The sequence below is a fragment of the Bos grunniens genome, chromosome 4, assembly GCF_055505025.1.
Source record: "Bos grunniens cultivar Pamir isolate PY7600 chromosome 4, Bosgru_T2T1.0, whole genome shotgun sequence".
Lineage (NCBI taxonomy): Eukaryota > Metazoa > Chordata > Mammalia > Artiodactyla > Bovidae > Bos > Bos grunniens.
Window position 1 is genome coordinate 7,525,675 of NC_141168.1, and position 25,950 is coordinate 7,551,624.

A 25,950-nucleotide genomic window follows, 5' to 3' on the forward strand; every position below is an offset into this window, starting at 1 on the left:
AACGGTCCTTCATTCAGCCTCAGTGAGGAAATCCTAGAGACCCCTCAGACAGCCAGCTGCCATTCTCCAACAGCCCCTCCTTCCTTCTCCTGCTCAGAAACTGCACCCAGATCCCCTGGGCCCCCAGCTGCACCCCAACTTCCCTGCTCTCACCCTGCCCAGTTGCCTGCTCACAAAAGACCCACAGACCTCCGCTGGGATGGCTCTGGCCCCCCCCCCCCCCCCGCCATGGAACAAGGGCATCAGTCTTGGGCTCCAGGAGGTCCTGAACTAGCCCTCTCTTCCTGCCCCCGCCCCCAGGTCCAGCCTCACGCCTCCATCCTGCTGTCAGACACTTGCGCCCCTGCCCAGGCCTTCATCTCCTCCCGAGGGCGCCTCCTGAATGGGGGAGGCTGCGCCGACCACCCAGGACTGACCACCCAGCAGAGTGACCAGCAGGCTCGACCCAGCCGCGCTCTCCTGGCAGGATCTGGAGGACGGAGGCTGGCGGGGACCCACCTGCCCCGCACGCCGAGTAGCAGGCCTGCAGCTCCTGCCTCTGGCCCTCACACGGGGCGCCCCCCGAAGCAGCCGGAGGGTTGGAGGGGGACCTGAAGAGAGAGGCAGCGTGGGCACCGCTCCCCACCCCGCCCCTCGCCGCCCCCCCACCCCGAGGCCCTCCGCTCGCCCCGTGCCGCCCCATCCCTTCCGGTTCCATCGCCTCTCTGCCTGCACACCTGAACCGGGCCCTCAGGCCAGAGCCACAGGAGCGGTCGCAGGGACCCCAGGACGACCAGGCTGACCAGCCGCAGGGCACGGGGCAGCCCCCTGGTTCACACAACAGGGCCCCCTTCTCACACACGCTGGGGGGTTGGCGGGGGGCAGGGGGCGGAGGTCAGGACCGGAAGGCGGGGAGTGGCCCCTGACCCCGCCCCGCCCCGCCCCCCCGCCCCGCCCCCCACGGCGGGCAGGCGACCTGACCATCGGCTGCAGTTATCCAGGAGGAAGGGCACGCCTGGCTGCTGCAGCTCTTCGCCAACAAGGCAGGGGCACTCGGAGAGGGGCAGGCAGCCTGCGTCCTGGAGAAGGAGCCCGGGAGGGCAGCGACACCCTGGGTGGGGGAGGGGGCTCTCAGGCCGGAGAATGGGGGGCAGCAGGGAGGCGGGATGGAGACGGAGGGCTGGTGGGCCTGCTGGACGCCCACACTTCCCCCACCACCCCCGAGGACCTTGCCCGCAGCACCCCTGCTTGCTGGGTGCGCCTCACCCTCCAGACAGAGTCCGCTGCAGCTCCTGTTGGCCTCAGGATCCAGGCAGGAGGGTGGGCACGGTGGCACCAGCCCCTTCCGGCAGAGCTCAGCACTCACATGCACTCGGCCCTGCCCGCAGTCTGGGGGATGGGGGTGGGGGGGAGTGGAGGATGGGCACCAGGCAGGAGACACTGAGAGGCCCAGCGAAGGGTCCCACAGCCCCACCCCCACCCCGGGGCTCCCCTCTCAGATGCTCCCCCGCCCCAGCCCAGCTCCTCTCACCTGTGCCACCTGCACAGGGCTGCAGGCCACAGGGTGCCCTCTCTTGGGGGGGCCCGGGGCAGGGGGCACCACCATTCTTGGGCGGGGGGTCCATACAGCTTCTCCGACGACTCCGATGGCCGCCCCCACACGAGACGCTGCAGGGCCCCCAGGCCTCCCACTCAGCCCACGCCCCAGCCACTGCGGGGGAGCGGGAGGAAGAACGGGGGTGAACCAGGCGGTGAACCCCAAGAGCTGCCACCCCGCTAGAGAGAGCAGGGCCAAGGGGCGGGGGAATCTGGGCAGTGGCCAGCGGAGTGGCTTAAGGCAGCGCCCCAAGGCCTCCGCAGCTTCCTCTCGTGTCCCAGGAAAGCCCCCTTAGGTGGGTAGGGCGGGTGACGTGCGGAAAGGCCTTTGGGGATAAAGGCTCTGGTCCCCGAAAAGGGAATCCCAGGGCGGCGCGCCCCCTGGAGGCAGCGGTGAGAAGCGGGGTTACAAAGGCTGCCTGCTGGCGGAGGAAGGCCCGCGTGGGAAACCCTGGATGCAAGGATGCGGCGGGCTGGGGCCCCTCCCTGAACAAAAGCGCCGCGGGGCCTCGGGCGCAGAGCCCGGGACCAGCGGGGCCGCCTGTTCACAGCCTCCCTCTGGGGCGGGCCGGCCGCGGCTCCAGTTCCCACACTCCGGCAGGAAGGGGGCCGGGCGGGGAGCCGCCTTCGGACAAGCCCTCAGTGGGGAGGCAAGGCTGGGATGTCGGAGGGGGCTGTCCTCCTAGAGTCCCGGAGCCGGACACACGGGTCCCAAGGGGGAGCAGGGGCATTTCCCCGTGAGGGTGTCCCACCTTGGGCGGGGGGCGGGGGGTGGTACGGGGAGGCCTGGGAGGGGAGGCCGGTTACCTGGGCAGGCCTGCACGAAGCAGGGCTGGCTGCGGAGCCGGTCCGGTGGGCAGCTGCCCCCGGGCAGGGGCGGCCACAGTAGCTCCCGGCGCTGGAAGGCGAGGCCCAGGCCACAGCTACGGCTGCAGCTGCTCCAGCCAGACCAGGGCGCCAGGCCACAGTCCACTGCAGGGACGGGCCGGCCGAGTTCAGAGAGGGACTCACGCGGGAGCGGGCCCTCCCCAGGGCGGCCCCCGGCCTGACCCGGACCAGCCTCGCCCCTACCACAGCCATTCTCGTCCGAGCCGTCCTGGCAGTCCAGCTGCAGGTCGCAGCGCCGCTCGGCAGGCAGACACTCCCCACTGCCGCAGGTCAGCTGGCTCGGGGAGCAGAGGTCCCTGGAGGCCAGCAACCCCGGCAGGGTGGTGGTGGGCACGGTGAAGGGCACGGTGCCCGCTGCCCATGCTGGGGTGGGGAAGGGCAAGGGCACAGGTCATTCCAGCCGGTGATAAACTGACCCCTTCAACCCCAGGCCCAGCGCAGAACTGAACCTGCTGACCCTGGCCTGGCCTTCCCTTCCTCCTGATTCCTCCCACACCCACCCAGCCCAGCACCCAGGCCTCCCTCTGCTATGAGTGGGGTGGTCTTCCATCCACACACCATCTCACAGTCTCTCTGTCAACAGCTCTTTGAATGTCCCAAGAGAAGCCAGAACAGTTCACTCCCCAGGTATCCCTTCCTGATGGATTTCCCCAGAGTAACTGGCTAACACTCCATCCTTCCCCTTATTGGCTTATACTTGATTGTTCTTCTCTTGATTGAAAACTAGGCTTTGAGCATATTGGTCTACTTTGATGGATGGATAGATGGGTTGATAATGGATGGATGGATGGATGGATGGATGAACAACCTCCAAGGTCAGAGAGGTTTTATAAAACACCTATCCCATGCCGCCCCTTCACTACCAGCCAAAACACACACTGCTGGTTGTTTTAACCCAGTCGGTTTCCTTCCACTCCCCGTGGCCAGGACTTTGCCAGGACCTTCTCATATATGCTAAAAACAGAGGTAGGCACCTCCACAAACCTACAGCCATCTTGCCGTTACCACCCACATGGCACCAGACTCTCCAGGGTGCTCACCGCAGGGCCTCTCATCAGAGCCGTCCAGACAGTCCTCTCTCCCGTCACACAGCTGCTCCAGCTCCACGCAGCCCAGGACCTCGCAGGGCACCTGGCCTGGGCTGCACTGCACATGCGGGAAGGGCCCCGGCGTGGTGCTCCGTCCTGTGGGCGCCACCGCAGCCAGCTGACCGGCCATCGCCCCCTCCCCAGCCCTGTCCTCTCTCCTCTGTCACCTCCTAGCAGCCCCCAGCCTCCCTCCTGACATCCGCTGTGCCCTCCCTTCCTGCCCCTCGTGGGATTACGGAAAAGCAGGGAGTGGTCTCGGGAGACTTGGATCCTAGGCTTGATCCTCCCAAGCCCCTAAGCTCAAGCTGTGTGACCTGGAGCAAAGCAGCCAAGCTCTCAGGGGCTCGGTTCCTCTACGGGGAAGCCGTCTCTACAGGGCAGGAGGCATCTCACCAGCAGGAACCTCGGGCGTCACCATGGGGTGTGGGGGGAGCACCGTCACAGCTGCCATTTCCGGTCTCAGGGCCTGTGCCTCCGGTTGGGAGGTGGGGCTGGGGGTCACAGTCTGCACAGATCCCCCAGGACTTGGGTGAGGCTCGGACCCAAGACTCGCTGGCCCCTTGCCTAGGAGTGCAGGAGGGAGGGGGAGCCCATCAGTTCCCTGTCCCTGAGATAAGGCCGACGCAGGCCCTCCAGAGGGTTTTCCAGGTCTTGGGGTGGTGACAGGTGACACCCCACCTTCTGAGGGGCTTCAGATCAAAATGGAAAGGGGACTCGGTCGTCCCAGGGGCACAAGAAGGGTTTTAACTGAATGCAGAAGAAAAGCTGAGTTTTGAGTGAGATGTGTACTCTCCACTCACAAAGACACACACAGCAGCCTCCAAGTGAAACTCACTATGAAGTCAACGTTTATGGAAAAACGCAAACGGCAGCAGGAGGAGCTGCCTGGCCAGAGACTCAGCACCAGCCCTTTACTGCAGGTACAGAGAAATCGGCCAGGAGCCTCCTGGCAGCTACAGGGAAAAGAGGGATGAACCTATTTTGTACAAGAGATTCATGCTTAAAAAGACAGCCTTTTTTCTAGAACCAGACTTGGGATGAGAGGAGACTTCGTCATGGGAGTCTGCATTCTGTGGACCCAAGCGATGGTTCAAGCGGCTTCTCACAAGAGATGCAGAAGCACTGCTAGCCAGGCTTCCGAATAGCTATCCTCAGAACTTTCTGGAAGGGACCATATGCACCAATTATAAGTGCTCCTGGGCTCACAGAGGGGGAAAATGAGGCTCCGGGCAGGTGGTGAGATGGACCCAACACGTCCCAAGAGAGAAGGTCATTCCCAGCTGCCCTGATAGCCCTCACTGGCCACCTTCGCTCTCTTGGGCCCTCGTGCAGGTGAAGGGCCAGGCGGCCATGGTTGCAGGGGGGGCTGGCACACAACGGGAGCCCCTTCCTTGTCCTATTTAGGACCCCGCTAACTGGGTGACCCTGGCTTCCCGTGCCCACTGACAGACATCTGCTGCCTGCAAACGCTTCCGAAATGGGTGTGTGCAGGGGTGGGGGGTGGAGGGAGTTCTGGGCAGCAGCCCACAGATGGGCCAGGGGCCTGGGGAAGGCAGCCACCCCCTGCAGGGCACAGGCTCAGCCCCAGGGACCAGCCAGAAGCCTCGTACCCTGGAGTCCAGGATGGTGGGCAGGGGCTGGACCTGGCCAAGGAGTCCACGGGGACCACACCTGCCTCCCTGAGCCCCCCTTGCTCAGTCAGAGGACAAGAAGGGTCAAAAAACTGAACTCCAGAGATGTAACAGCCCCCTGCCCTGAAAGAACAGGAAGGCTGGCAGGGGTCAGGGGGGGTGTGGCCAGGAAGGCGGCCTGGAGTTTGGGCACATTACCTGTGGGGGGCACGGGTGACCCCCGCCCGGGATGCCAGTGGTCAGCTTCTGCTTCTGCCAGACCCTGCAGAGATAGGAGATGGTCAGCTGCCGGTGAGGCCCCAGCCCGGGGGCAGTTCAGCCTGGTGTCCAGCTTCTCATCCCCTCCGGAGTGCACTCGGACCCCCAGCTCCAACCCTCTCCACGGCACAGGGCAGAGCTGGGGTGTGCAGTTTTGATGTCGGGCTCCACACCCACCAGGTGCCAGAAGCTCAGGAGCTGTTCTTCCTGCCCGCCCAGGCTTGTGCCTGAGTGCTGGTGTCACTCTCCCTTCTGGGGTCCCCACCAGGCTGTTCTCCTGTGGGACAAGTGCCCGGCCCCCATCTCTACGTTACCCCCCACCTCCCATCCTTCAAGCCTTGTCCAGGAAGCCTCCGGGGCCTATGGGCTCGGGTTGGCTCTGAGCACCTGATGCCCTGGTACCGGCCTGTGGGCATCGCCACGCTACAGGTACATGGGCCTCTACGCCTCTCCCGTCTCCCTGACTCCTCCTGGCCCAGCGTCCGCCCAGTGCTCCCTGCACCCTCTGGCCCCCAGCCCAGCACCAGGCTGGCCCCAGGAGGCCCAAGGCCGAAGCCCCGATGGAGAAAGGAATACCAGGGCTGCACAGGGAGGCCACGCTGTCTGACAGCGCGAAGGGAGTGAGGACCAGGGCTGCTGAGATGCTGGGGTGCCCCGGGCTCTGCGCCCTACCCGGTGGGCTCGCGTCTCCCCACACACCTCACTGGGCTGAGGGGGCAGCTGTCCAGGCTGGGCGGAGGAGGGCGCGGAGCTCCAGGCTGTGGACTCGATTCTGAGAGAAAAATAACCACGGGGGCTCCAGGGGCCCTCCCAGCTTCGGAAGCACCATCCCAGCAGGGGGTCATCCCTGGGCGGGCCTGGGGAGGGCACTGTCCGCTGAGACTAGACATAGGGATGCCCTCCACCGTGGTCCCAAAGGTCAGAGTCCCCTGCAGGCGTTGTTAAGCAGAGGGCTGGGCACCCCCACCCCCCAGTGTCTGCCTCAGCAGGTCCAGGCTGCGGCCTGAGAGTCTGCATTTCTACCAAATGCCAAGTGATGCTGCTGCCTCTGGTCCAGGGACCACCCTCTGAGAACCACTGATCTCCAGCTCCAGGACAACGGCTCAGAATCCCACGTGGGAAGGCGCCTCTGAAGGCGCCCAGCTACAGCGACTCAGCACATCCAGACCCACGGGCACTTTGGGTTGAAGGTGACACAGGCTCCTCCCACCAGGCTGGGCCCCCAACCAAGGCCAGGCCGGGTGGCAGGGCGCCCCATACCTGCCAGCGCCTGCGGGTGGCGTTACGCAGCCCTCCTCATCGGAGCCGTCCTTGCAGTCCTCCACACCGTCGCACGGGGCCCCCCTGGGGGCACACTCGCCACTGACACAACGGTGCCCAACCCCTAGGCACAGGGGCGCTGCCCAGTGGGGACATGGCAGGGTGGGGGGATGGCTGAGGACTCCTGCCCATCCCTCCTGCCCACTGCCATCTCTCCCTCCCCCAGCCCAGCCTGTACCTGGCTCACAGCCCAGCAGCTCCACCCGCAGGGGGCTGCCCAGGTTGGCATCACTGCGGGGGGCAGCCTGGTGGTGCCCATCAGAAGGCCACACCCGGACGTGCCGCGCCTGCACCATCCGGGCAAACATCCACACTGTGGAGGGGCCATTCCAGTTCTTGGGGAAAAGCTACGAGCATAGGGGTGTCTGCTCAGGCTGCCACCATGACCCTGCCCATTGCGCGCCCCCCTCTGCCCATCCCCCCAACCTCCATGGCATGGCATGGACCGGGCCATCCCAGCGATCATGGTCTCCCAGCATGAGTCATCCAGGCCCCTCAAGGCTGAGGGGCTCCGGTCCTAGTTTCCTGAGGGCAGGGTGCCCACTGCGGTGTCCCCAGGGCCAGGCCAGTGCCCACACGTGGCAAAGAAAGTGAAAGTGAAGTCGCCCAGTCATGTCTGACTCTTTGTGACCCCATGGACTGTAGCCTACCAGGCTCCTCTGTCCATGGGATTCTCCAGGCAAGAATACTGGAGCAGGTGGCCATTTCCTTCTCCAGGGCATCTTCCCCACCCAGGGATTGAACCCGGGTATCCGGCATTACAGGCAGATTCTTTACCATCTGAGTCTCCCTGGGGAGGATGCTAGCCCCAGGAGGGCAGAGCTGTGCCCAGCTACTCTCTGCACACCCCAAGGCCCTCACTGAACTCGCTATCACCCCAAACTCCCTCCCTCCCCAGTAGGGCTTCTCACAGCCGCCCCCCATCTGAGCCACTTCGATCGTGTCTGATGCCCTTTCGACTGTGGCTCTTCTGCCCCACAGAACACTGTCCCTGCTACTAACAGGTGCTGAACAAGCCTCTAAAGTAGGAAATGTCCCTCCAGAAACAAGAAACCCCTTGGGAACATAGACTGTGGGCCCCACACAAAAGGGCATGGTGGGCCACTGGTCCAGGGGGCCCGAGTGGGTGGTACCTGGGGTGCAGGCTGAGTGCCAGGCCGGATGTCACGATAGCTGTGCCAGTGTAGACCATCACTGCTGACCTGGAGCCAGTCTGAGGACCCAGCCCCCTGCACTATGATGCCTGGGGGAGGGGCAGGGAGCAGAGCTAAAGCAGGGAGTGCCACCCCCAGCCTGCCATCCTCCACCCCTTCCTTCTCCAGCCCCGGCCTCTGCTGTCTCCCCACTGACCAGTGAGGTTCCTGGGCTGGAGCAGGTCGAGCTGCAGGTAGGGAGGCAGGGTGTGCCCCTGAGTATCAGCGTGCTCCACGGGGCTCCAGCCTGGCGCCCCTGGGGCAAGCCTCAGGATGGCAGCCCAGGCGGGGTGCTCCAGCTGCTGGGACGAAGCAGGCAGGCTCCCTTCGGGGAGTCGGGCCAGGCCCAGGGGTGAATAGCAGGGATCTGGGTGCACAAGAGAGGGGCTGGAGCCTGCCGGGGCCATAGTTAGGAAGGCACAAGGGGTGCTGTGGAGGGTTGAGAGCCCACCTGGTTGACCTTGTAGGGTCACTGGAGGCTGGTCCAGGGAGGGCAGGGGTAGGGAGGAAACAGGTTGGGCTGAGGTTCTAGATCCTTAGGATAACCGTCCTCCCCATGGGAGGCAAGAGGTATAGTCCAGTGATCCGGTCTCCCCTCCCAGGCTGGACAACCCCTCAGCAACATCCCCCTTCGGCCCAATAGCCCGTGGCCTTTACCTCCGGGGGGAGGCAGAAGGTAGGTGATCAGAGGGGCTCCGATCTGAGGACTGGGGGTCGGAGCGGGCACGGGAGTGGCCATGGGGTGGACCGTCTGGTTCTCTCCTGGAGGCGGGGGAGGAGAGACAGGCTCACACCAGGCCCCGGCCCTCACCTCTCTCCACATGTTGGAGCACTGTATCTCCCAGGACTTCCCTGAGAGCTTTGGCAACAGCGCCCCCCTCCCACAGCTGGGAAAGGTCCATCCCCAAGTGAGTCAGGGGTTTTCGCTTCCACTGAATGTATTTAGAGAACACAAACTAAAGCCACCTGCCCAAAGCCACTTCAGGGGCCAGGACCGAGCGGCTGCAGTTCAGTTCCTGATCAGGGCTGCTGTCGCTAATAGGGGACCTTTGTGGGCACCAGAAAAGGGCATCTCTGGATGAAAGAGGTCTTTCAAGCTAAAGTCTGGTCCCCACTCGCCACGTAACTTGTGCAGTCAGCCGCCTGTGCCACTGTGCAGGCGGGCGCTCTCCTAACCTCAGCAGCCTGTAGGTGCACTTTAAAGATATGAAATCTGGGCCCCAAAGTGCATCCGTTTTTGAGCCTTTGTATTCTGTTTTATTTATGACTCAGTTTCCAAGTAAAGACGATCTTGAAAAGTCCAACTTGGTCATGGTTGCTCTTAGAGGGAACAAGAAAGGAACCAGATCCAGCCCATCGTAACCAGAGAAAGGAAAGTACCCTCAAGGGTGACCTCGTGGGGGAGGTCAGAGGAGGCAGGCGGAGACTGAGGCCCGGTCTTAGGGCCCCCCCCACCCAGAGGGCCCCTTCCTTGCCCAGCTTCCACAACCCAGGCTCCCCTCACCCTGAGGCTGGGGTAGCCAGTGCCACCCCCACCCCCCGGGACTTGGTGCAACCACCTCTGACTCCCTGCCATCGTCCTCCCCCGGACCTCCTCTGCCGCCCCCCAGACCCACTCACCAGGCGGCACGCAGTGGCAACACGACTCCCCCACTCCCTCCACCAGAACCCAGTCCTACGGATGCAAGAGCCGGGCTGGACATGCGGAATTGGCCACCTGCCCGTCCCCGGCCCGCTCCATCAACTGCCACCCACAATTTTGGCCTCTACACACCGCTCCTCGCCCCACCCCTACTGGCCACCCGGGCGCCCCCTGGCCCGCCTCACCTGGGGGCAGCTGCCCAGTGGGCAGTAGGGGGAGCAGCGTGCCGAGCCGTCGTGCAGACACTGGCAGACCCTGCAGGGGCCCGCTCGCCAGCGCTCCCCCACGCGGTGGACCCGGCCGTCCTGCTCGCAGCCTTCACAGGGCTCTGTCTGGCACCTGGGAAGGGGGGCCACCCCTCACCTGGTGACCAGCCCACCCTGGCCTGCCTGAGGGAGGCATTTCCCAGGACTCGGGACTTTCCGTGATAACAAGTCCTGGAGAGTCCTGGGCCACAGGGGACACTTGGTCATCCCATCACCCTGACCCCACCCCTGAACCAGAGCGACTGCAGCTGACCCAGGAGAGGCTGGTGGAAGCAATTTGTGCCAAGGCCCTTGGCCAGTAAAGCCAGTCTCAAAGTGGGCTGGGCAGGCAGATATGGCTACTCCCCACCACAAGCCTCAACCTAGGTACCTCCAGAGGCACAGGGTGCAGACCAAAGGGTCCATACCCACCCCCGGACCTGTGGGCTCCCTACATCCCCCTTTTGGACCTACTGGGCATAAAACTGATGCAGAAGGCCAGGGGTCCCCAAAGATGTGCTGGGAGTCCTGGTGTTTAGACTAACAGGGCACACAATGGGGGTGGTCCTCATCTGGGCTCCGGCCCGTGGAAGCACTTCGAGTGAGGAAGGGCGCACACAGGCAGCTTCCCAGCTGGGAGCTGGAGGTGCGGTTCCTGGGGTACGGTACCTGCGGGCCTTGCGGTGGAGGCCCCGGCACTGGTGCCCTCGACCGGCCGGGCGGGGGTTGTTGGGGCTCCGGAAGGACCACTGGACGCTCCGGCTGCCACAGGGGCCCAGGCACTCAGCCCAGGGGGACCACGCTGACCAGCCGCAGTTCACTGAGGAGGGGCCATGAGTCAGGGCTGGGGGAGGTGGGGCAGTCTGGGGGAGACCAGAGACCCCTGGGGGAGACCAGAGTCCCTCAGGAAGGCTCGGGGTGGGGCTCACCTGCACAGTCTGGGCTGGGCTGGCAGCGCCGGGGCCGCCCGTCCTGGCAGACACAGAGCTGGCAGTCAGTCTTGACACGCTGCCCGGGCCAGTAGCGGCTGCCGTCCACCAGGCAGGGGCATTGCCGTGGCCACACGCACCGCCCCTGGGCACCCAGCACCTGCCCCGCAGGGCACCAGCAGCCTGAGGGAGGCCCGGAGTGAGGCCTCCCTGCAGAGAGCTCGGCCGGGCAGACAGGCCCCCCGCACCCCAGGTCCAGAGCCCCCTTACCTGGGCCACCACAGGGCCGGTCGGGGGGGCACATGGCCTGACCAGAGATGTCATCACAGGTCAAAGGGCAAGGAACGCAGGCATGGAACACCAGCTCCCCAGAGCAGGTGACGTTGGGGCAGCCATCCTGAGGGCAGGGCCCTGGGAGGAGGTCATCGCGGGTGGGTCCCCATCAGGGACAAGCTCCCCCCACCACCGCCCCTCCACCCTCCCTCCACCGTGCCCGCCTCCCGTCCACTCACGGGTCTCCCGGGTGCTGGGAGGGCTCCCGGGCAGCGTGGCACAGGTCCGGCCACCATTCTGGGGCGGATGGCACTCCCGGTGGCGAGCCGTGACGCCCCCGCATGGCTCAGAGCATGGAGACCAGCGCGACCAGGAGGTCCATGCACCGTCCTCTGTTGGGAGCAAGGGCCGGCCAGTGGGGTGGGGGGCGGCTGTGAGGCTGGGGGAGGCCCAGCGCCCTCCTCCTCTTCCCCCCTGCTCTCCACAGGCCCCACCCGCCACACTGGGCTCCTGGCGCCCAAGCGACCCCTTACCTGGGCAGGCGGCCGTGAAGCAGGCCCGAGTCTGGCGCTCTGGGCCGGGGCAGTGCCACAGCACCGGGAGGCTCGGGGGCGAGCAGCGGCGACTCCGGCCCTGCACCCCGGGCCCACATGTCCGGCTGCACAGCTCCCAGGGGCTCCAGGGCCCCCAGGCCCCACAGCCCTGCTCCTCTGGGGAGGGCCCTGCTGTCCCCACCAGCTCACAGTCAGGCTGCCCATCGCACACCTGGGGTCAGAACAGCAGGGTCGGGGCGACTCGTGCTTTGATGGCACTGGGGGCTCTGGCCTGCCGCACCACCTGCTCCCCAGCCTCACCTGCTGGAAACCGATGCAGAGGCCATCCGGGCAGGAGTATTCTGGGCAGGGAAGCCCTGTCCAGTTGGGGCCTCCTGGGGCCTGCAGCCTCTCTGAGAGAAGAGAAGAGAAAACACTTAGGTGGAAGGGAGAGCCACGTCCCCAGCCCTCATCAGACTTGGCCTCCATCAGGGGAACAGCATGCCCACCCTGTCCTCACCCTGGAGACAGGCAGGGAGCCCATCCCAGAGCCACTGAGGGTTCGGGCACAATTGGGGAGTCAAATCACAGGGGAAGAGACCCCTGCAAGGGGACAGCTGGGTGGAGCCTGTAAGGGGTGGGGCTCCAAAGGCATGGAGGGGTTGTATGCATGCTAAGTCACTTCAGTCTTCCGACTCTTTGCGATCCCATGGACTGTAGCCCACCAGGCTCCTCTGGCCATGGGGTTCTCCAAGCAAGAGTACTGGAGTGGGTTGCCATGCCCTCCTCCAGGGGATCTTCCCGACCCAGGGATCAAACCCTAGTCTCCTGTGTCTCCTGCACTGGCAGGAGTGTTCTTTACCACTAGCGCCACCTGGGAAGCCCAAAATGTTAATCTCTCAGTCGTGTCTGACTCTTTGTGACCACATGGACTAGAGCCCACCAGGCTCCTCTGTCCATGGGCTTCTCCAGGCAAGAACACTAGAGTCCGTTGCCACTTCCTTCTCCAGGGGATCTTCCCAACCCAGGGATCGAACCCAAATCTCCTGCCTTGCAGGATGATTCTTTTACCACTGAGTCACAGGGGAACCCTGGAGGGGGCCAAGTATGAGATAAAAACCACAGGGGATCCAGCCTGGCTCAGAGACACCTTTGGGAGGGTGCAGGAAGGCAGGCCATGGGGAGGGCAGCAAATGGAGCCTATGGACAGCGCCACCACCCACCCTCCCCCCCACCCTCCCCCCCACCCCCCGCAGGTAGTCAGGACAGTGAAGATCTGACTTGCACGGACACAAAAGGAGCCCCCAGTTTTGGTGGGAAGAGGCTGAGGGGAGCCCCCGCAAACAGGTCCACCCCCTGCGGCACAGCCACTAGGCCGCCTTTTTATCAAAGACAGAAAGCCCTTTCTACTCTCCTCCACCCTCCCCAGGCTGGGTGGGCGAGCAGAAGTTTTCAGAGTTTCCCAGAAGAGATTCAAGGAGCACAAAACTCGCTCCAGGCTCGGATGCCTTAGACCTAAGTCACTCTCTCTAGCGGGGGCGCCCGGGTTGGGGTGGGAAGAGAGGGCGATTCGCCCGCCAGCGCGTGTCGCGCCCGGGCTCTCACCGCAGGCGCCCGGGTCCTCGTCTGAGCCGTCCGGGCAATGCGGGACGCCGTCGCACAGCTGCTCCGCGGCCACGCAGTGCGAGCCGCGCGCGCAGGGCGCGTGGTGCGGCGCGCAGGGCCGGTCACAGCCGCTCTCGTCGCTGCCGTCGGCGCAGTCCTCCTCGCCGTCGCAGCGCCAGCCCCGGGGCGCGCACTCGCCGCTGCCGCACGCGAAGTCCAAGGGGCCGCAGGGCAGCGCTGCGGGGACGTCCTCGCTAGACCCCGGCGGGGCGGACCAACTCCCCGCAGGCCGGCGGGCCTTTCCACCGCCGCCGCCCCTCTCCAAGCCCCTCCGGGCCCCCTCCCTGCGCCCGGCCCTCCCCCCACCTTGGGCCCCTCCCCAAGTCCAGTCCCTCTCGCATTTTGATGACCGATTGGTTTTCCTAAAGCTCTCCCCTCATCCAAGAATTCCCAAAAGACGCCACTCCGTTTAGAGGCGGCTTTGAACTCCTGGGAAGATTTGGACTCTTTTCAGTCCTCTCTCCCTTCGCCTCCTTCATTCCGCTGTCTCCAGGAAGCTGGTCTGGACCCTGCTCCTTCCCCCACTCCCCACCATGTGCCCCTAGGTCTCCCCCTGAGACCCTGTCCCCTCCATCCCAGGCCTCCAGATGCCAGCTTTTTAATGCCTTTTCCTCCAGGAGGCTCACCAGGGCCGACACTGGCCAGGGGGGTAGGTGCAGTCTCCCAGGAGACAGCAGAGGGGCCAGGCAAGGTACCAGCAGGAGGAGTGGGCAGAGAGGGGAGGGGGCAGTGCCCAGGCCCCTCGTCGGCACCATCCAGACAGTCCCAGACTCCATCACACAGCCGGATGGCCCCCAGGCAGGTACCATCGACGCAGGACACCTCCCCAGGGGCGCAGTCCACTTGCCCTGTAGCCAGAGAGAGGGGCTGGTCCCAGGGTACTGCTCCTTGGGATGCCCTCTCTAACATGCCCACAGGTGCCCACTTCTCAGCAGGAACCTGCATTGGTGAAGGAGGGGAGGCAGGCAGGTTGGGGCTCACGAGACAGATGCCTCGTGGGCTGGAGCCCGGGATAGGGACCACTAACCCAGGCAAGACTCCTCGTCAGCACCATCCGGACAGTCGGGGTGCCCGTCGCAGAGCCGGGCCGGGGGCAGGCAGTGCCCGTCGGCACAGGTCAGCGAGTCCTGGGGGCACGGGCAGCCCTGCTCATCCATCCCGTCTCCACAGTCGTCCTGCCCATCACAGAGCAGGACCAGGGGCAGGCAGCGGCCGGAGCTGCAAGACACCTGCCCCTCGCCACAGACCGGGGTGGCACAGCCTGGGGCAGAGAGGGCCAGCAGGCTCAGGACACCCACAGAGGCCCCCAGAGAAGCCCCAACATCAGAAACCAGGGTTGAACCCTGCCCACAAGCGGCTGGCAACTGGACCCGCAGCTTAGGAAGCAGCCCTAGGACTCGTGCTTCCATCGGAGGCCTGACCCACCACTTGTAGTGACAAGTGCCACCTAGGACACTCACCCTCCTCGTCTGAGCCATCGCCACAGTCATCCTGGTTGTCACAGAGCCACCCGTGGGGCACACAGTGCCCGCTCTCCCGGCATGGGGTCTCTCCCTCCGCACAACCAGGCCCGGGCTCCACACAGCGGCCGCCATCGTCCCCACAAAGCCACTGACTTTCCCGACACGTGCTGAGGACAGGGCGTCCGGGGATCAGCGGCAGCACTGGGCTTGGGCAGCCCAGGGCACAGGGGCACCCCCCCGCCCCTGCTCACCAGTTGTTGCCACAGTCCTTCTGCAGCACCGTGCCCGGTGGGAAGAAGCTGCCCCCCCACTCGCAGGGGCAGGCAGCCGGCTCCAAGCAGACACCTCCTGAGGGCAAAGACGGCAGGGCTCCAGCCAAAGGGGCACCCCATCACCACGGCCTTGTGGCCCCTCTGCACCCCCCTACCCAGAGCCCCCTCCCCTCTGCCCACTCTGACCCTACACACCATGCAACAGAGTCCCCTCAGGGCAGAAGCAGCCCTCCACACAGGCGACGGCCCGGCAGGGCCACCGAGGCTCAGGACGGTGGTCGTGGCAGGTGGCGGGGCACGTGGGGCCACAGGCCTCATACACCTGGCCCCTCTCACACTGCAGAGCTGGGTGTGGAGGAGAGAGGCCTGTGTCACCATGGGGCGAGGGCCCCAGGAAGCAACAGCAGTGGGCAAGCCAGCCCAAAGCGAGGCCCGTGGAGGGCACCTAGGTGTATGAATGGCGTGGATGTCTTGCTGGGTGCCTGCCAAGGCTATTTGCAACAGAGCAGTGATCTCAGCATGTTTGGTTCATCTAGGACAGCGTCTGGCTCATAGTAAGCACTCCAGGAATGAATGAATGAATGAATGGCTCTCAGGCCAGAAGTATCCCCAAAGGAGCTGAGCAGGTGGTGAGATGGGGTATCGAGGACCGAGGGCTGGGCACACTTACGGCAGAGCTCCTGGCTGCGCCAGCGCACGTGGATCCCGTGCCGGGCACACTCATCTGCATAGGTGGCAATGGCCGAGCAGAGACACTCACAGTCGCCCCCCGAATCGCAGCTGTGGGAGGGAGCGGTCAGCCCCCCTGCCACTCCCCTGCTGACACACCCACACCCACCCTGGGTCCCCAGGCCTGCCCCTCTCACCCGCAGGCATCATACACACACTGCTCGTAGTGCTGCTGCGGGGGCACCTCCACGTGGCACCGGGCAAAGAGCGGCTGCAGCACCACCCCGCAGCGGGCGCGGGCCCAGCCAGCCCGGTGGGCATTCACCTGCAGGGATGCCCCTGTGGACCAGCCAGACCCCTCCACAGCACCCCACCTTTGGAACCACCCCCCACCCCGGGTTCCAGCAGCTGCCCCCTTCCACCCTCCCCCCCTCTCCAGCCATCCTCACTGCACAGGGGTGTGGCAGGTCCCCTGGCTCTGGGCAGAGAGGACCGAGGCGCCAGGAGTGGGCGGCCAGTTCAGCTGTGGGCTCCAGGACCCCCTGGCGGCTCCGAAGGTCGTTACTGGCATCTCCATCGAAGTCTCCACACAGGCCAGCCACCCTGCCGCGGAGCTGGGGGGACAGCTGCACCAGGACCCGGGTGCCTGGACAGAGAGTGTGGCAGGGGGGCTCTGGAGATGGATCTGGGGGCCTTCTTCAGGGCTGGGAGTGGGGAGAAGACCTGCTGGTGGTGGTGCTTTAGTCGCTCAGTCGTGTCTGACTCTTGCGACCCTCATGGACTGCAGTCCACCAGGCTCCTCTGTCCATGGGATGCTCCAGGCAAGAATACTGGAGTGGGTTGCCATGCCCTTCTCCAGAGGATCTTCCTGACCCACTAATCGAACCCGGATCTCCTGCATTGCAATCAGATTCTTTACTAACTGAGCTACAAGGAGTGGGGAGAAGACCTAGACACCTATATTATGGGGGCTGGTTTGACCATCTGACAAAGGTACCAACCCCTCAGTGGGGGAGCTGGCTCCCTCACATTTAGGGCAGATGCTTGGCGGTGACAGACATGAGACCTACCTATAGGGGGCTCAGGGCAGGAAGTGAGAGCCTACTTTCTTAACTAAACTCAGGTTGGAGGTGGGGTAAGGAAAATCTCCAGAGGGCGGGATTCCCGAGTCCAGGACAGACTGTGACACCCTCCAGTCCCAGAAGCCTCACTGCAGATGACTTTTCTCACACCAGGGGCTGTTTGGATTTCCTTTGATTTCTCAGTAACAAGTTATTTCTAAATCACCCACTGCTTGGGTTTGGGTGGTGGGCTGTTAGGAGATTTCTTTTTATTTCTTCTCTCTAAAACTTGCTGTTTTTTTTCCAACTGTTTCTTTTGGCGAGGAGGTATTGCTTTCATAAGGCAGAAAGATGTAATGATGAAAGCGTAATTTGGAGACTCCGATCAGATGTGCACAAGAGGAAGACTTTCAGGGTAGGGGGGGAGCTGCAGGGCATGGGTCAGATGACTGGGGGATGGGGTGCTGACCTCCATCCCAGAGCAAGGTGAGGCCCAGGCGGGTGCTGAGAAGCAGGAAGAGGCCGGCGGTGTGCAGGCTCAGCCCGGGGCCTGAGTAGACCTTGGGGGGCGTCACACTCACCCCATTCACCATCACTGCCCTGCCTGTGGGGGAGCAGAGGCATTCAGGCCCGGCCTCAGGGTCCAGGGGCTCCGAGATCCCCATGAGGCCCTCCCAGCCTCCCTCCCCTCCAGCCTTTCCTTTGCTTCTCCAGCCATGTGACTTGGAGCAAATCGTTAGACCTCTCTGGGCTTTAATTTCCTGGAGCCTTCCAGAATCAGGATTCCCAACCAAGAGAAGAGTCACCAGCTCCCCACCCCGGGACTGATGGCTAGCAGTGGGAAGATGTGTGAAACCCCAGGCCTCAGCTGTTCCCGCAGAGCTGTGATGCCACCTGGGTGGAGGCCCTCCTCCCTGGCCCACGTCACCCTTCAATGTCACAGCCACCTCTGAGCATGTGCACAACGGTGCCCTGCAGCCGCACAGTCAGCGCCTTGGTGCAGGTGAGGCCACTGGCTCCGCACGGCAGGTTTTGGGCGGAGACCATGAACTGGCCACTGGCCTCTCGCACCAGCAGGTACTCGCAGGCCCCGGGGAAGGTGAGGGCCAGCCCGTCGAACGTCACATAGTGAGGGGCGCCTGACGCCCGGCACCGTCCATCGCACCGCTGGCCCGTGCAGTGCCACTGCTGACCCTGGCACACGCTGTGGGCAACAGGGGAGAGGAAACCATCAGGAAGACCAGGACCCATTGCGGAGGGTCGGGGGGCAGTGGGCTGAATGCCGGGGAGGCAGCGGTCCAGATTCCAGGCAACGCCAGACAAACCCTCAGGTCAGAGAGATGCTGGGAGCTTCCACTGTCCAGGCCTGTCTGGATATCCCGCCCCACCCATCATCCCAACCCCCAGCCAGGGGTCACTAGGTCACAGGGTCACAGGTCACAGGGCGGGGCCTATATACCACAGGTTGCAGTCCTCCTGGATTGTAGCATTGGGCAGGTACCACTGGCCGCCATGACGGCAGGGACAGAGCTCAGGAGGCACGCAGCGTTCCTCCTAGCAGAGGCCAGGGACAAAGGGCTCCATGGAGGACTGCCTGGTGCCCCCTCCCTGCCAGTTACACCCAGCCAGGGACCAGGGCAGGGCACTGGCTAGCGGAGCCCCTCCCATACATACCAGCAGCACGGTGCCTGGGGGGCAGACACAGCCCCCCGGGCTGCCTGGGGGGCAGGGGCGGTCGGCATCAGGGCTGTCACAGGTGAGGAGGCAGGCTCCAGGGACATAGACAAGCTCACGGGGGCAGAAGGTCCGGGGCGGAGCACAGTGGTGAGCAGTGCAGTTCCAGAGGCCCCTCTCCTGGCAGACACTGCCGAAAGTTGGGAGGCAAGGAAAAGACCTCACTTCCAGGCCCCTGACCTGCCCTGGGACAGCCTAAGGATCCCAGGGGGTCCAGAGCCCCTAACCTTGTGGGAAGGTCCAGCTCCGATGCTGGATACCTGAATGTCTCACCCCCAACCCCAGTTGCCCCAAGCACAAGAAGTGTGACAAGCACCTGGCCACACCTGGGATTACACACTGCCAGCCTGCCCCAACACCAATAGGGGCCATTCTCTGGGCTTTGGGGAGGGGCCAAGATACTGAACAACCCTACTCCCAGTACGGGTGGGAGAAGGGTTTCACTGAAGTCTCACCCACCAAACCCTGGACTCTGGCACAGTGTCTGTAGATCTGCAACTTCTCTTTATGTCCTAACTCTTAGAGGAGCCTCTGGACCACACTCAACTGGAATTCAGAGACCTGGGTTCTGTCCTTAGTCATTAACAAGCTCTGTGACTCTGCAAGCTGTTTAGCCTATCTGCACCTCAGTTTTCTCATCTGCAAAATGGCAACAATTCTTCTACTTCCTACTTTATTAGGGTATTGGGCTTCCCTGGTGGCTCAGCAGGCAAGAAACTGCAGGAGACCACAGGTTTGATCTCTGGGTGGGGAAGATCCTCTGGAGGAGGGCATGGCAATCCACTCCAGCACTCTTGCCTGGAGAATCCCATGGACAGAGGACCCTGGAGGGCTACAGTCCATAGAATCCCACGACTGAAGCAACTTAGCACACATACAAGAAGTAAGATTAAATAAAGTAATGTACATAAAAGTGCTTTATAAGCCCTAAAGTGCTCCACAACTGAGGGATGTTATCAGTGCTCTGATGGGCATGCCATCCTCCCCACATCTGTCACCCTGTTTCTCTAAGCTCCACCTTTTCACCCCCAAGCTCTTTGCTTCCCCCCACAGGTCTCCGCTCTCACCAGTGGTTGCAGTCCTTCATAGTAGCACTGCCAGGGGCATAGCGATGGGCCCCAAGCTGGCAGGGGCACAAGTTGGGGGGCACACACTGGCCCTCGGGGCCCCACAGCAGCCCTAGGGGGCAATTACAGCCGGCCACACAGTTGTCCAGCTCCCCACAGTCTTCAGGCTCCCCGCAGTTGCGACCGCATGCTGGGGCACACTCCTGGTACTCCTGGCCACCGGGACACAGGACAGCTGGGCACAGAGACACATGCAGGTCAAGGGCTGCTCTGCCCCCTTGCCTCCAAAGAAAGCAAAGCCAGCAATCTGCAGAGGTCAGAGATCCTTCTGGGACCCTCCCCTGCTGCAAAGCCCCTGGATCCCCCTGTGCTGGAAGGATGCAGTAAGGGTGCAGCTAGCTGGCTGAGCAGACTCACGGCAGAAGGTCCGGTTTCTCCAGGAAGGCAGGGCCCCCTCCTGGGCACAGCGCCGAGCATAGGCCGCAAGCACGGGACACAGGCAGTCCCGGCCAGGGGTGCAGCCACACACAGCTGCCAAGCAGCGCAGGTGGAACGGCTCCCTGTCCACCAGCCCATGGCACTCCTTGGAGGGAGACAAGGAAATGGGTCAGCTCCTTCCTATGGATTCCCCACTGCCACCTCCTGGTGCTCAGCATGGCTCAGAGCAAGGCCCTCCCAGCAGCCCAGAAGGATGGCAGGGCAGGTATTGATCCCATCTTACAGGGGCAAACAGGACGAGTGCCCCCAAGCTGGCTACCTGGAAGGTTGGGCCATGCAGGATGGCACAGGCTACCTCCGCAAAAACCTGGCGCTCAGTGTGGGTGCTGCAGGGGGAAAGCGGAGTGCTGGCCTCCAAGGAGCACGTTCCCCCGCCTGCCACCTGGAACTTGCTAGCAAAGGCGGTGATACTAGTCTCCACATCGCCAGCAGGGGTCAGGAAGTCATCCTGCTGATTCCGGGTGAAGGTGCCACACAGACCCTGCACCTGGGCCGCAGGAGTGGGCACAGAACAGTCAAACCCAGGCCCACAGCAGCCGGGCCCAGCCACTCATCCACCCTCTGGGCACACCTGGTGGGCGTGGTGGGGGTCCAGGGTGATGTAGGCTGCAGGGTCAGACACTCCCCAGAGGATGCGGGCACCAGGCCAGCGCAGCAGCAGGAAAGAGGAAGAGGCCCGGGAGACACTGAGGCCCCCAGCTGCACTCCAGGGCAAGGCCACATCCTGACCGTCGACCAGCACAACTCCTGGAATAGGAGGAGGGGGCCACCCACAAAGGGCTGGGCTAGGCCGATGAGGTAGAGGGAAGGCACATTTCGGGATGGGGCTGTTAAGAAAGGGAAGGACCCAGGGTAGGAGGTGGGGAGCTCTGTCTCAGTGGGCCACTCACCCTGAGCAAGGGGAACCAAAGTGACCCCTGGGAAGTCACCCATCCCACCTGAGCAACCCCCATGGGACCCTTGGCACCCACTAGGCCTTTGCCCTTGGAGTCAGTGTGCAGGAGGAGCTGGGAAGGGCCTGCCTGGACTAGGTACACTGTGAAGCCTTTCAGCTCCTTCAGAACCCTTTGAACTGTATTTTCCCCTGAGATGGGGCAGGCAGAAGATGGTAGAGTGAGGGGAAAGCTGAGACAGTGACCTCGGTTGTGGGAGTATAGCTGGAGAATTTGGGTTCAGGAACCACAGGGCAGTGTGGCCAGAAAGTGCTGGAGAGAAGCGGAGTCCACGGGGAGAGGGGAGCTGGAAGGAGGCCACTCCGGAGGGCTGTTGGGTGCGGAAGGCCTGGAAGGCAGGAACCCTGAGAGCTGGGGCTACCTGAGTCCCTGAGCTGGACGAGGGTGTCCCCCAGGGAGACAGAGATGGCATGGAGGCAGCTCCCAGCGTCACAGTCCCCGTGTTCCAGTACAATCAGCAGCTGCCGCTTGGCAAAGTCCTGGGCAGATGGTGAGGAACGTGGTGGGGATGGTGCGGGAGGGTCCCTCCTGGGCCTCTCCTGTTTTACTGGACACCCATAGCCCACACCCCGGACAGCTCCCACAGAACTGTGCTGACCGCTTGCCAGCCAGCCACATTCTATGAGGTGAGGGGCTTAACCCTCACCAAGGGCTGGGATGTGTGACTGTGGCATGTGTGACTCGCACGTGCACATGTGGAAGTGTGTGACTGTGTGTGTAAGCACGTGCACATGTGGAAGTGTGTGTGTGCGCGCGTGCGCGCGCGCATGCACAGGTTCGGGCAACATGCCTCCTCCCCCTCCCTCCCTGTGGGGACATATGCTCACGTCTCTGAGTGCCCTCAAGGGTGCACACGTATGAGAGCGTCGCAGGAGCCCCTGTTTGTGTCCACGTGTGTAAGAAGGTGCTGGGTCGGAACCTGGGAAGTCACCTCACTTTACCGGGGGAGGAGGGCTGGGGACGAAGGCGGACCCTTCTTTATTTGCGCCCCTCGCCCGCCCCCGGGGTCGTTTTGCAGGAAGGAGCGTGTGTGACAAGCCCAGCCGTCCCATCTGTGAGAAAAGGGCTGTGCGGGTGGGTTCTGCGTGGCGCCCCCGGCCTGCGGCGGCGCCGACAGAGAGACTTCCACGGGAACCTGAGGCGGCGGCGAGAACCCGGAGGGCAGGCTCGGGGGTGTGCACGGCTGCCATCTTCCCGCCGGAGCCGGGCCGTCTCAGAGTCTCCCTGGACGGCTGTCTCGTTTATTCAGCGGTTTCCTTACAGTCACTGCTCTCCCCCACCCCCACCAGCACCCCTACGAGGGCCCCTAGGACTCTGGCACGAGCCCCCGCTTCCGCTCCCGCCGTCTGCCCGCGCGGCACACCTGCACCAGGATGAAGCGGCAACCGGCGCGGCCGCGGAAGGAGAAGCTCCGCCCATCGAAGGTGACGTAATGCCCGTCCCCGCCTACCGCGCACTCGGCGGCGCACGGCGCCTGCGCGCAGAGCCAGCGGCCGTCCCTGCACTCGCTGCGGGCGCAGGGGCGGAGAGACCGCGCTCAGGGTCCGCGCCGCCGGGGTTCGGGAGTAGGGGTGGTACCGAGCTGGAGACTCCCTCCCACCCCCACCCCCCCAACACTCTGGTTTCCCCTCCCTCCCCCGGCGCTCCCATCCCTCCCGTTAGGACTAGAGGTCTGCTGATGGAGGTCGACCGCTGGGTTTTTAAGCAGGACAGTCAATTATAACTTGAGAGGTCACAGGTCACTTGCGAGGGAGGCTCCTCCAAAACGGAGGCAGGTTGCAGAGCAGATGGCATAAGAGAGGGATCAGAAGTGACCTACGGGTAGCCCTTCAGCCCCCCGCGAAGGGGCCCGCCAGGCCCGCGCACCCACCACGGGTTGCAGAGCTGGCGCACGGTGTCCCCGGGCTCGTAGCGCCGGCGTCGGCGGTAGCAGGGGCAGCGGGCGGCGGGCACGCACAGGGCGCCGTCCCAGAAGAGACCCGGCGGGCACTCGCAGCCGCTCACGCATTCTTCCCCGCAGCTCCATTCTCTTCCCTCCCCCACTGCCGAGCAGCTGGGCGGGCAGGCCGAGGCGCAGTCGGAGTACAGCTGGCCCCCCGGACACAGGCGCTCTGCGGGGTATAGGGGTGGGCTGTAAGACCCAAGGAGTTCCCCGCCTCCGGCCAGAGCCCAGTGGCGTAACCCCACCCCAGGGAAAAAGGAGCCACGCGAGGGCCCTCGGTCAATCCCCGGATTCCACAGAGAGGGGAGGCCAGAGGCTGGGCAGAGACGGGCAGGCAGCCGCCCTACCGCAGAAGCCGGGCTTCCTCCAGCGCACCGCGATGCGCCTAGCCGCACAGTCCTGGGCGTAGCTGGCCAGGGTGGCGCACACAGCCTCCAGCCGCTCTGCCCGCCCACTGCCCGCTGGGGCCCCAGCACAGTAGGCGAAGAGGCAGGCCTCGTGGTACTCTGCAGGGGGCACCTGCCAAGACAAGACAGCCCTTCAGCAACCAGCATCCAGCGCCTCCCTCCTTTTGCTTCTCAAACGCCTTTGTTTTACGATCAAAAATGTGAACGCTGCAAAGGACATTAGAGATAACATATTGGGGCCATCTCATCTCCCAGAGATCAAATCAAGGCAAGTGGGGCAGGCTGCCCTGACCCATGCCCCAAAGCAATTTGGTGGCAGGACCAGGGGCCCCGTTTGGCACCACCCTAGCACTCGTCACCTCTCTAATGCCTGATGCCACCTCCACCCCCATCCATACCTGGGTGTGGCATTCTCTGAATGGGCCTTCCAGCAGCTGGTGGCACACATCCTGGGCTTCAGCCCGAAGCTGGCCAGCCTCCGTGCCCATCTCTGTGCCCCTCAGGGGGTCCTCACAGCCTTGAGCTGCCTCCACCGCATCCAGACACCCAAGCTAGGGACAATGGGAGTCAGGCCAAGGAGCGAGGATGAGGGATATTAACCAGGACATCAGGAAAATGGCCATTGCCCTGGCAGCTGGTTCAAGACCCCACCCTCATGGCCACCAGCCCAGACATCCTGGGACTGTGGAGGGCAGCAGAGTGGCAAGCCCAAGTGGATGTGGGGGGCCAGGATCACTGTGAACCCACAGGGAGGAGGTTAGATAACTAGCTAGTGAACCAAAGCTTGTTGGTGACCAGGTGGGTGAGCAGGCAGAAAGCGAGGGAACCCAGCACTGCAGTCTCACCTCTGAGTCTGGGAGTCTCCAGGAATTCCCAAAGGTGGCAGCTAACGCAGCCAGTCCCCTGCCGGGCTCTAGGAAGTCATCTGGGGGAGGTTGAGGCAGAGCGGCTATGTCTGGGGACTCCTGTCTCCCCTTCCTTCCCACAGCAGCAACCAAGCCTCACCCCCACTCACCCTCAGGCTGGCCGTTGTAGACCCCACAGAGGCCTTGAGTCTGTCCCTGGAGCTCCTGGTCCACAGAAATGGAGACGGAACTGGACCGGTCCAGCCGCACAACGACCCCCAGGCCTCCCGACAGCACCAGCCAGTCCCCTTGCCACTGCAGGCTGAGCCCTGGGCAGGAGAAGTGGGGAGTCACAGCCCCACCCCTCCCACCATCACACCAGGGCTCAGACTGCCCTGGGAAGGAGAAAAGGGCTTCTCACTATCCTAGAGAGTTCTGCACCCTACACCCTTTAAAGCAGAAGCCACTGGTTTCCCATCACAGACCTCTTTTGAGAAGTTCATGAACACTATGGATGCGCTCTTGAGAATAAACTACAGGTAAACTACAACAACACACACACACACCCCTACCTCACTCCCCAGACCCCAGGCAAGACAGAATTCTGGGAGGAGCCTGACCCATCTAGCAGCATAAAAGCCCCGCCTCTGAGGCCTGGGTGTGGGGGTGAGTAGAGAGAGTTTCCCCAGGTCACCCTGTGAGGGGGCGGGTTGCCGGGGGGTAGGGGATGAGGACCACAACCTCCTGGCATCTCAGCAGGCTCCCTCATCTCCAAATGCTGACTCCCAACAGCTGTGGGGGTGTTGGGAGGCTGCAGGCGCCCACCCAGCTGCCCAACTTCAGCTGCCCTCTGACCCGCGCCCTGCGGATAGACAGACTGTTCCAGAGAAGTGAATGGGGCCCTGGGCCACCTCCTGGTGCCCACCCGCCTTACCAGGGAGCAGCTGAGACGCCCCCTCGGGTACCAGCCGCCCGTTCACAGAGACGTTTTCACCCCGGATCAGCACCTCCTCTGGTCCCATCATTACCCGGGCCTGTGGGGGGCGAGGGGGCGGGTGACACGTCAAGGAAGTGTCAAGGTCAGTGGCCCTCCTCCTCCTGTGTCCAGCTCCCTCTCTCTGTCCGGATCCATCTCCCTCCTCACCAGCTGACAGTGCCCAGGCTGGGGACAATGCCCCATGGGCTGGAGGTGGACGGCCCAGGTGGCATCAGCCGCACCCGCCAGCAGGTAGGTGCAGCGGCCCAGGAAGTGGAAGTGGCGTCCATCGAAGGTGCGATAGTGGAAGCCGGACCAGGTGGCGCAGGTGGCCGAGGGACGCTGGCGCTGGCTCCAGAGCTGGGCCACAGCCCCCGCCAGGGGCTGCAGGATGGCTGGGGAGGGTGTGCTGCCTGGGGGAGATACACCAACGGTGACCTCTGAGCGCGGGAAGCGGGGTGGAGGTGGTCAGTGCGCGGTTACCAACGGTGACCAAAAGTGGCGGGCGGCTTTTCTGAGCAAAGAGGGCAGTGGGCTCCACAGAGGGATCCAGAGCTCAAGAATTCTAAGTGGGGTGCCTGTCGGGGACAGGGTCCTGGCTGGGGCTGTGCTTTTCACGCAGGCTGGAACTCTGCGGACCCACCCAGTCGACTGTGGTTGGAGCAGCTGTGGCAGGTCTGGGAACGGCCATCCCGCCAGCTGTGTCCCCAGGGTTGGGCACAGCACTCCTCCAGACTTCCTGCAGACGCATTCACTGAGCCTGCCCCCAGGTTGCACAGCCAGGTGGCAAAGCAGTGGCCCTCAGGGCTGGCCTCTGCAAGGG

At 63.8% G+C, this 25,950-nt stretch overlaps 1 protein-coding gene across 1 annotated transcript in view; it reads right to left on the reverse strand.

Moving 5' to 3' along the window:
- Window positions 1-25,950, reverse strand: part of LOC147373492 (SCO-spondin-like) — a 51,354-nt gene that overhangs the window by 24,545 nt on the left and 859 nt on the right. The window contains 52 exon segments of the mRNA XM_086395086.1: window positions 499-590; window positions 717-842; window positions 961-1,090; window positions 1,246-1,368; window positions 1,511-1,690; window positions 2,383-2,547; window positions 2,647-2,826; window positions 3,504-3,647; window positions 3,945-4,115; window positions 5,381-5,444; window positions 6,140-6,212; window positions 6,701-6,839; window positions 6,939-7,107; window positions 7,894-8,003; window positions 8,111-8,320; window positions 8,611-8,715; window positions 9,574-9,628; window positions 9,781-9,934; window positions 10,510-10,660; window positions 10,770-10,952; window positions 11,040-11,180; window positions 11,282-11,434; window positions 11,576-11,807; window positions 11,897-11,988; window positions 13,181-13,430; window positions 13,867-13,902; window positions 13,904-14,088; window positions 14,268-14,501; window positions 14,701-14,870; window positions 14,955-15,051; window positions 15,171-15,320; window positions 15,646-15,755; window positions 15,842-15,969; window positions 16,094-16,290; window positions 17,175-17,309; window positions 17,653-17,909; window positions 18,165-18,259; window positions 18,380-18,569; window positions 19,507-19,741; window positions 19,924-20,089; window positions 20,264-20,491; window positions 20,576-20,751; window positions 21,319-21,436; window positions 22,321-22,465; window positions 22,828-23,068; window positions 23,247-23,418; window positions 23,705-23,857; window positions 24,152-24,231; window positions 24,322-24,480; window positions 25,086-25,185; window positions 25,296-25,540; window positions 25,771-25,950. Of these exon segments, the coding sequence (XP_086251212.1) occupies window positions 499-590; window positions 717-842; window positions 961-1,090; window positions 1,246-1,368; window positions 1,511-1,690; window positions 2,383-2,547; window positions 2,647-2,826; window positions 3,504-3,647; window positions 3,945-4,115; window positions 5,381-5,444; window positions 6,140-6,212; window positions 6,701-6,839; window positions 6,939-7,107; window positions 7,894-8,003; window positions 8,111-8,320; window positions 8,611-8,715; window positions 9,574-9,628; window positions 9,781-9,934; window positions 10,510-10,660; window positions 10,770-10,952; window positions 11,040-11,180; window positions 11,282-11,434; window positions 11,576-11,807; window positions 11,897-11,988; window positions 13,181-13,430; window positions 13,867-13,902; window positions 13,904-14,088; window positions 14,268-14,501; window positions 14,701-14,870; window positions 14,955-15,051; window positions 15,171-15,320; window positions 15,646-15,755; window positions 15,842-15,969; window positions 16,094-16,290; window positions 17,175-17,309; window positions 17,653-17,909; window positions 18,165-18,259; window positions 18,380-18,569; window positions 19,507-19,741; window positions 19,924-20,089; window positions 20,264-20,491; window positions 20,576-20,751; window positions 21,319-21,436; window positions 22,321-22,465; window positions 22,828-23,068; window positions 23,247-23,418; window positions 23,705-23,857; window positions 24,152-24,231; window positions 24,322-24,480; window positions 25,086-25,185; window positions 25,296-25,331 (7,585 nt within the window). The 5' untranslated portion in view covers window positions 25,332-25,540; window positions 25,771-25,950.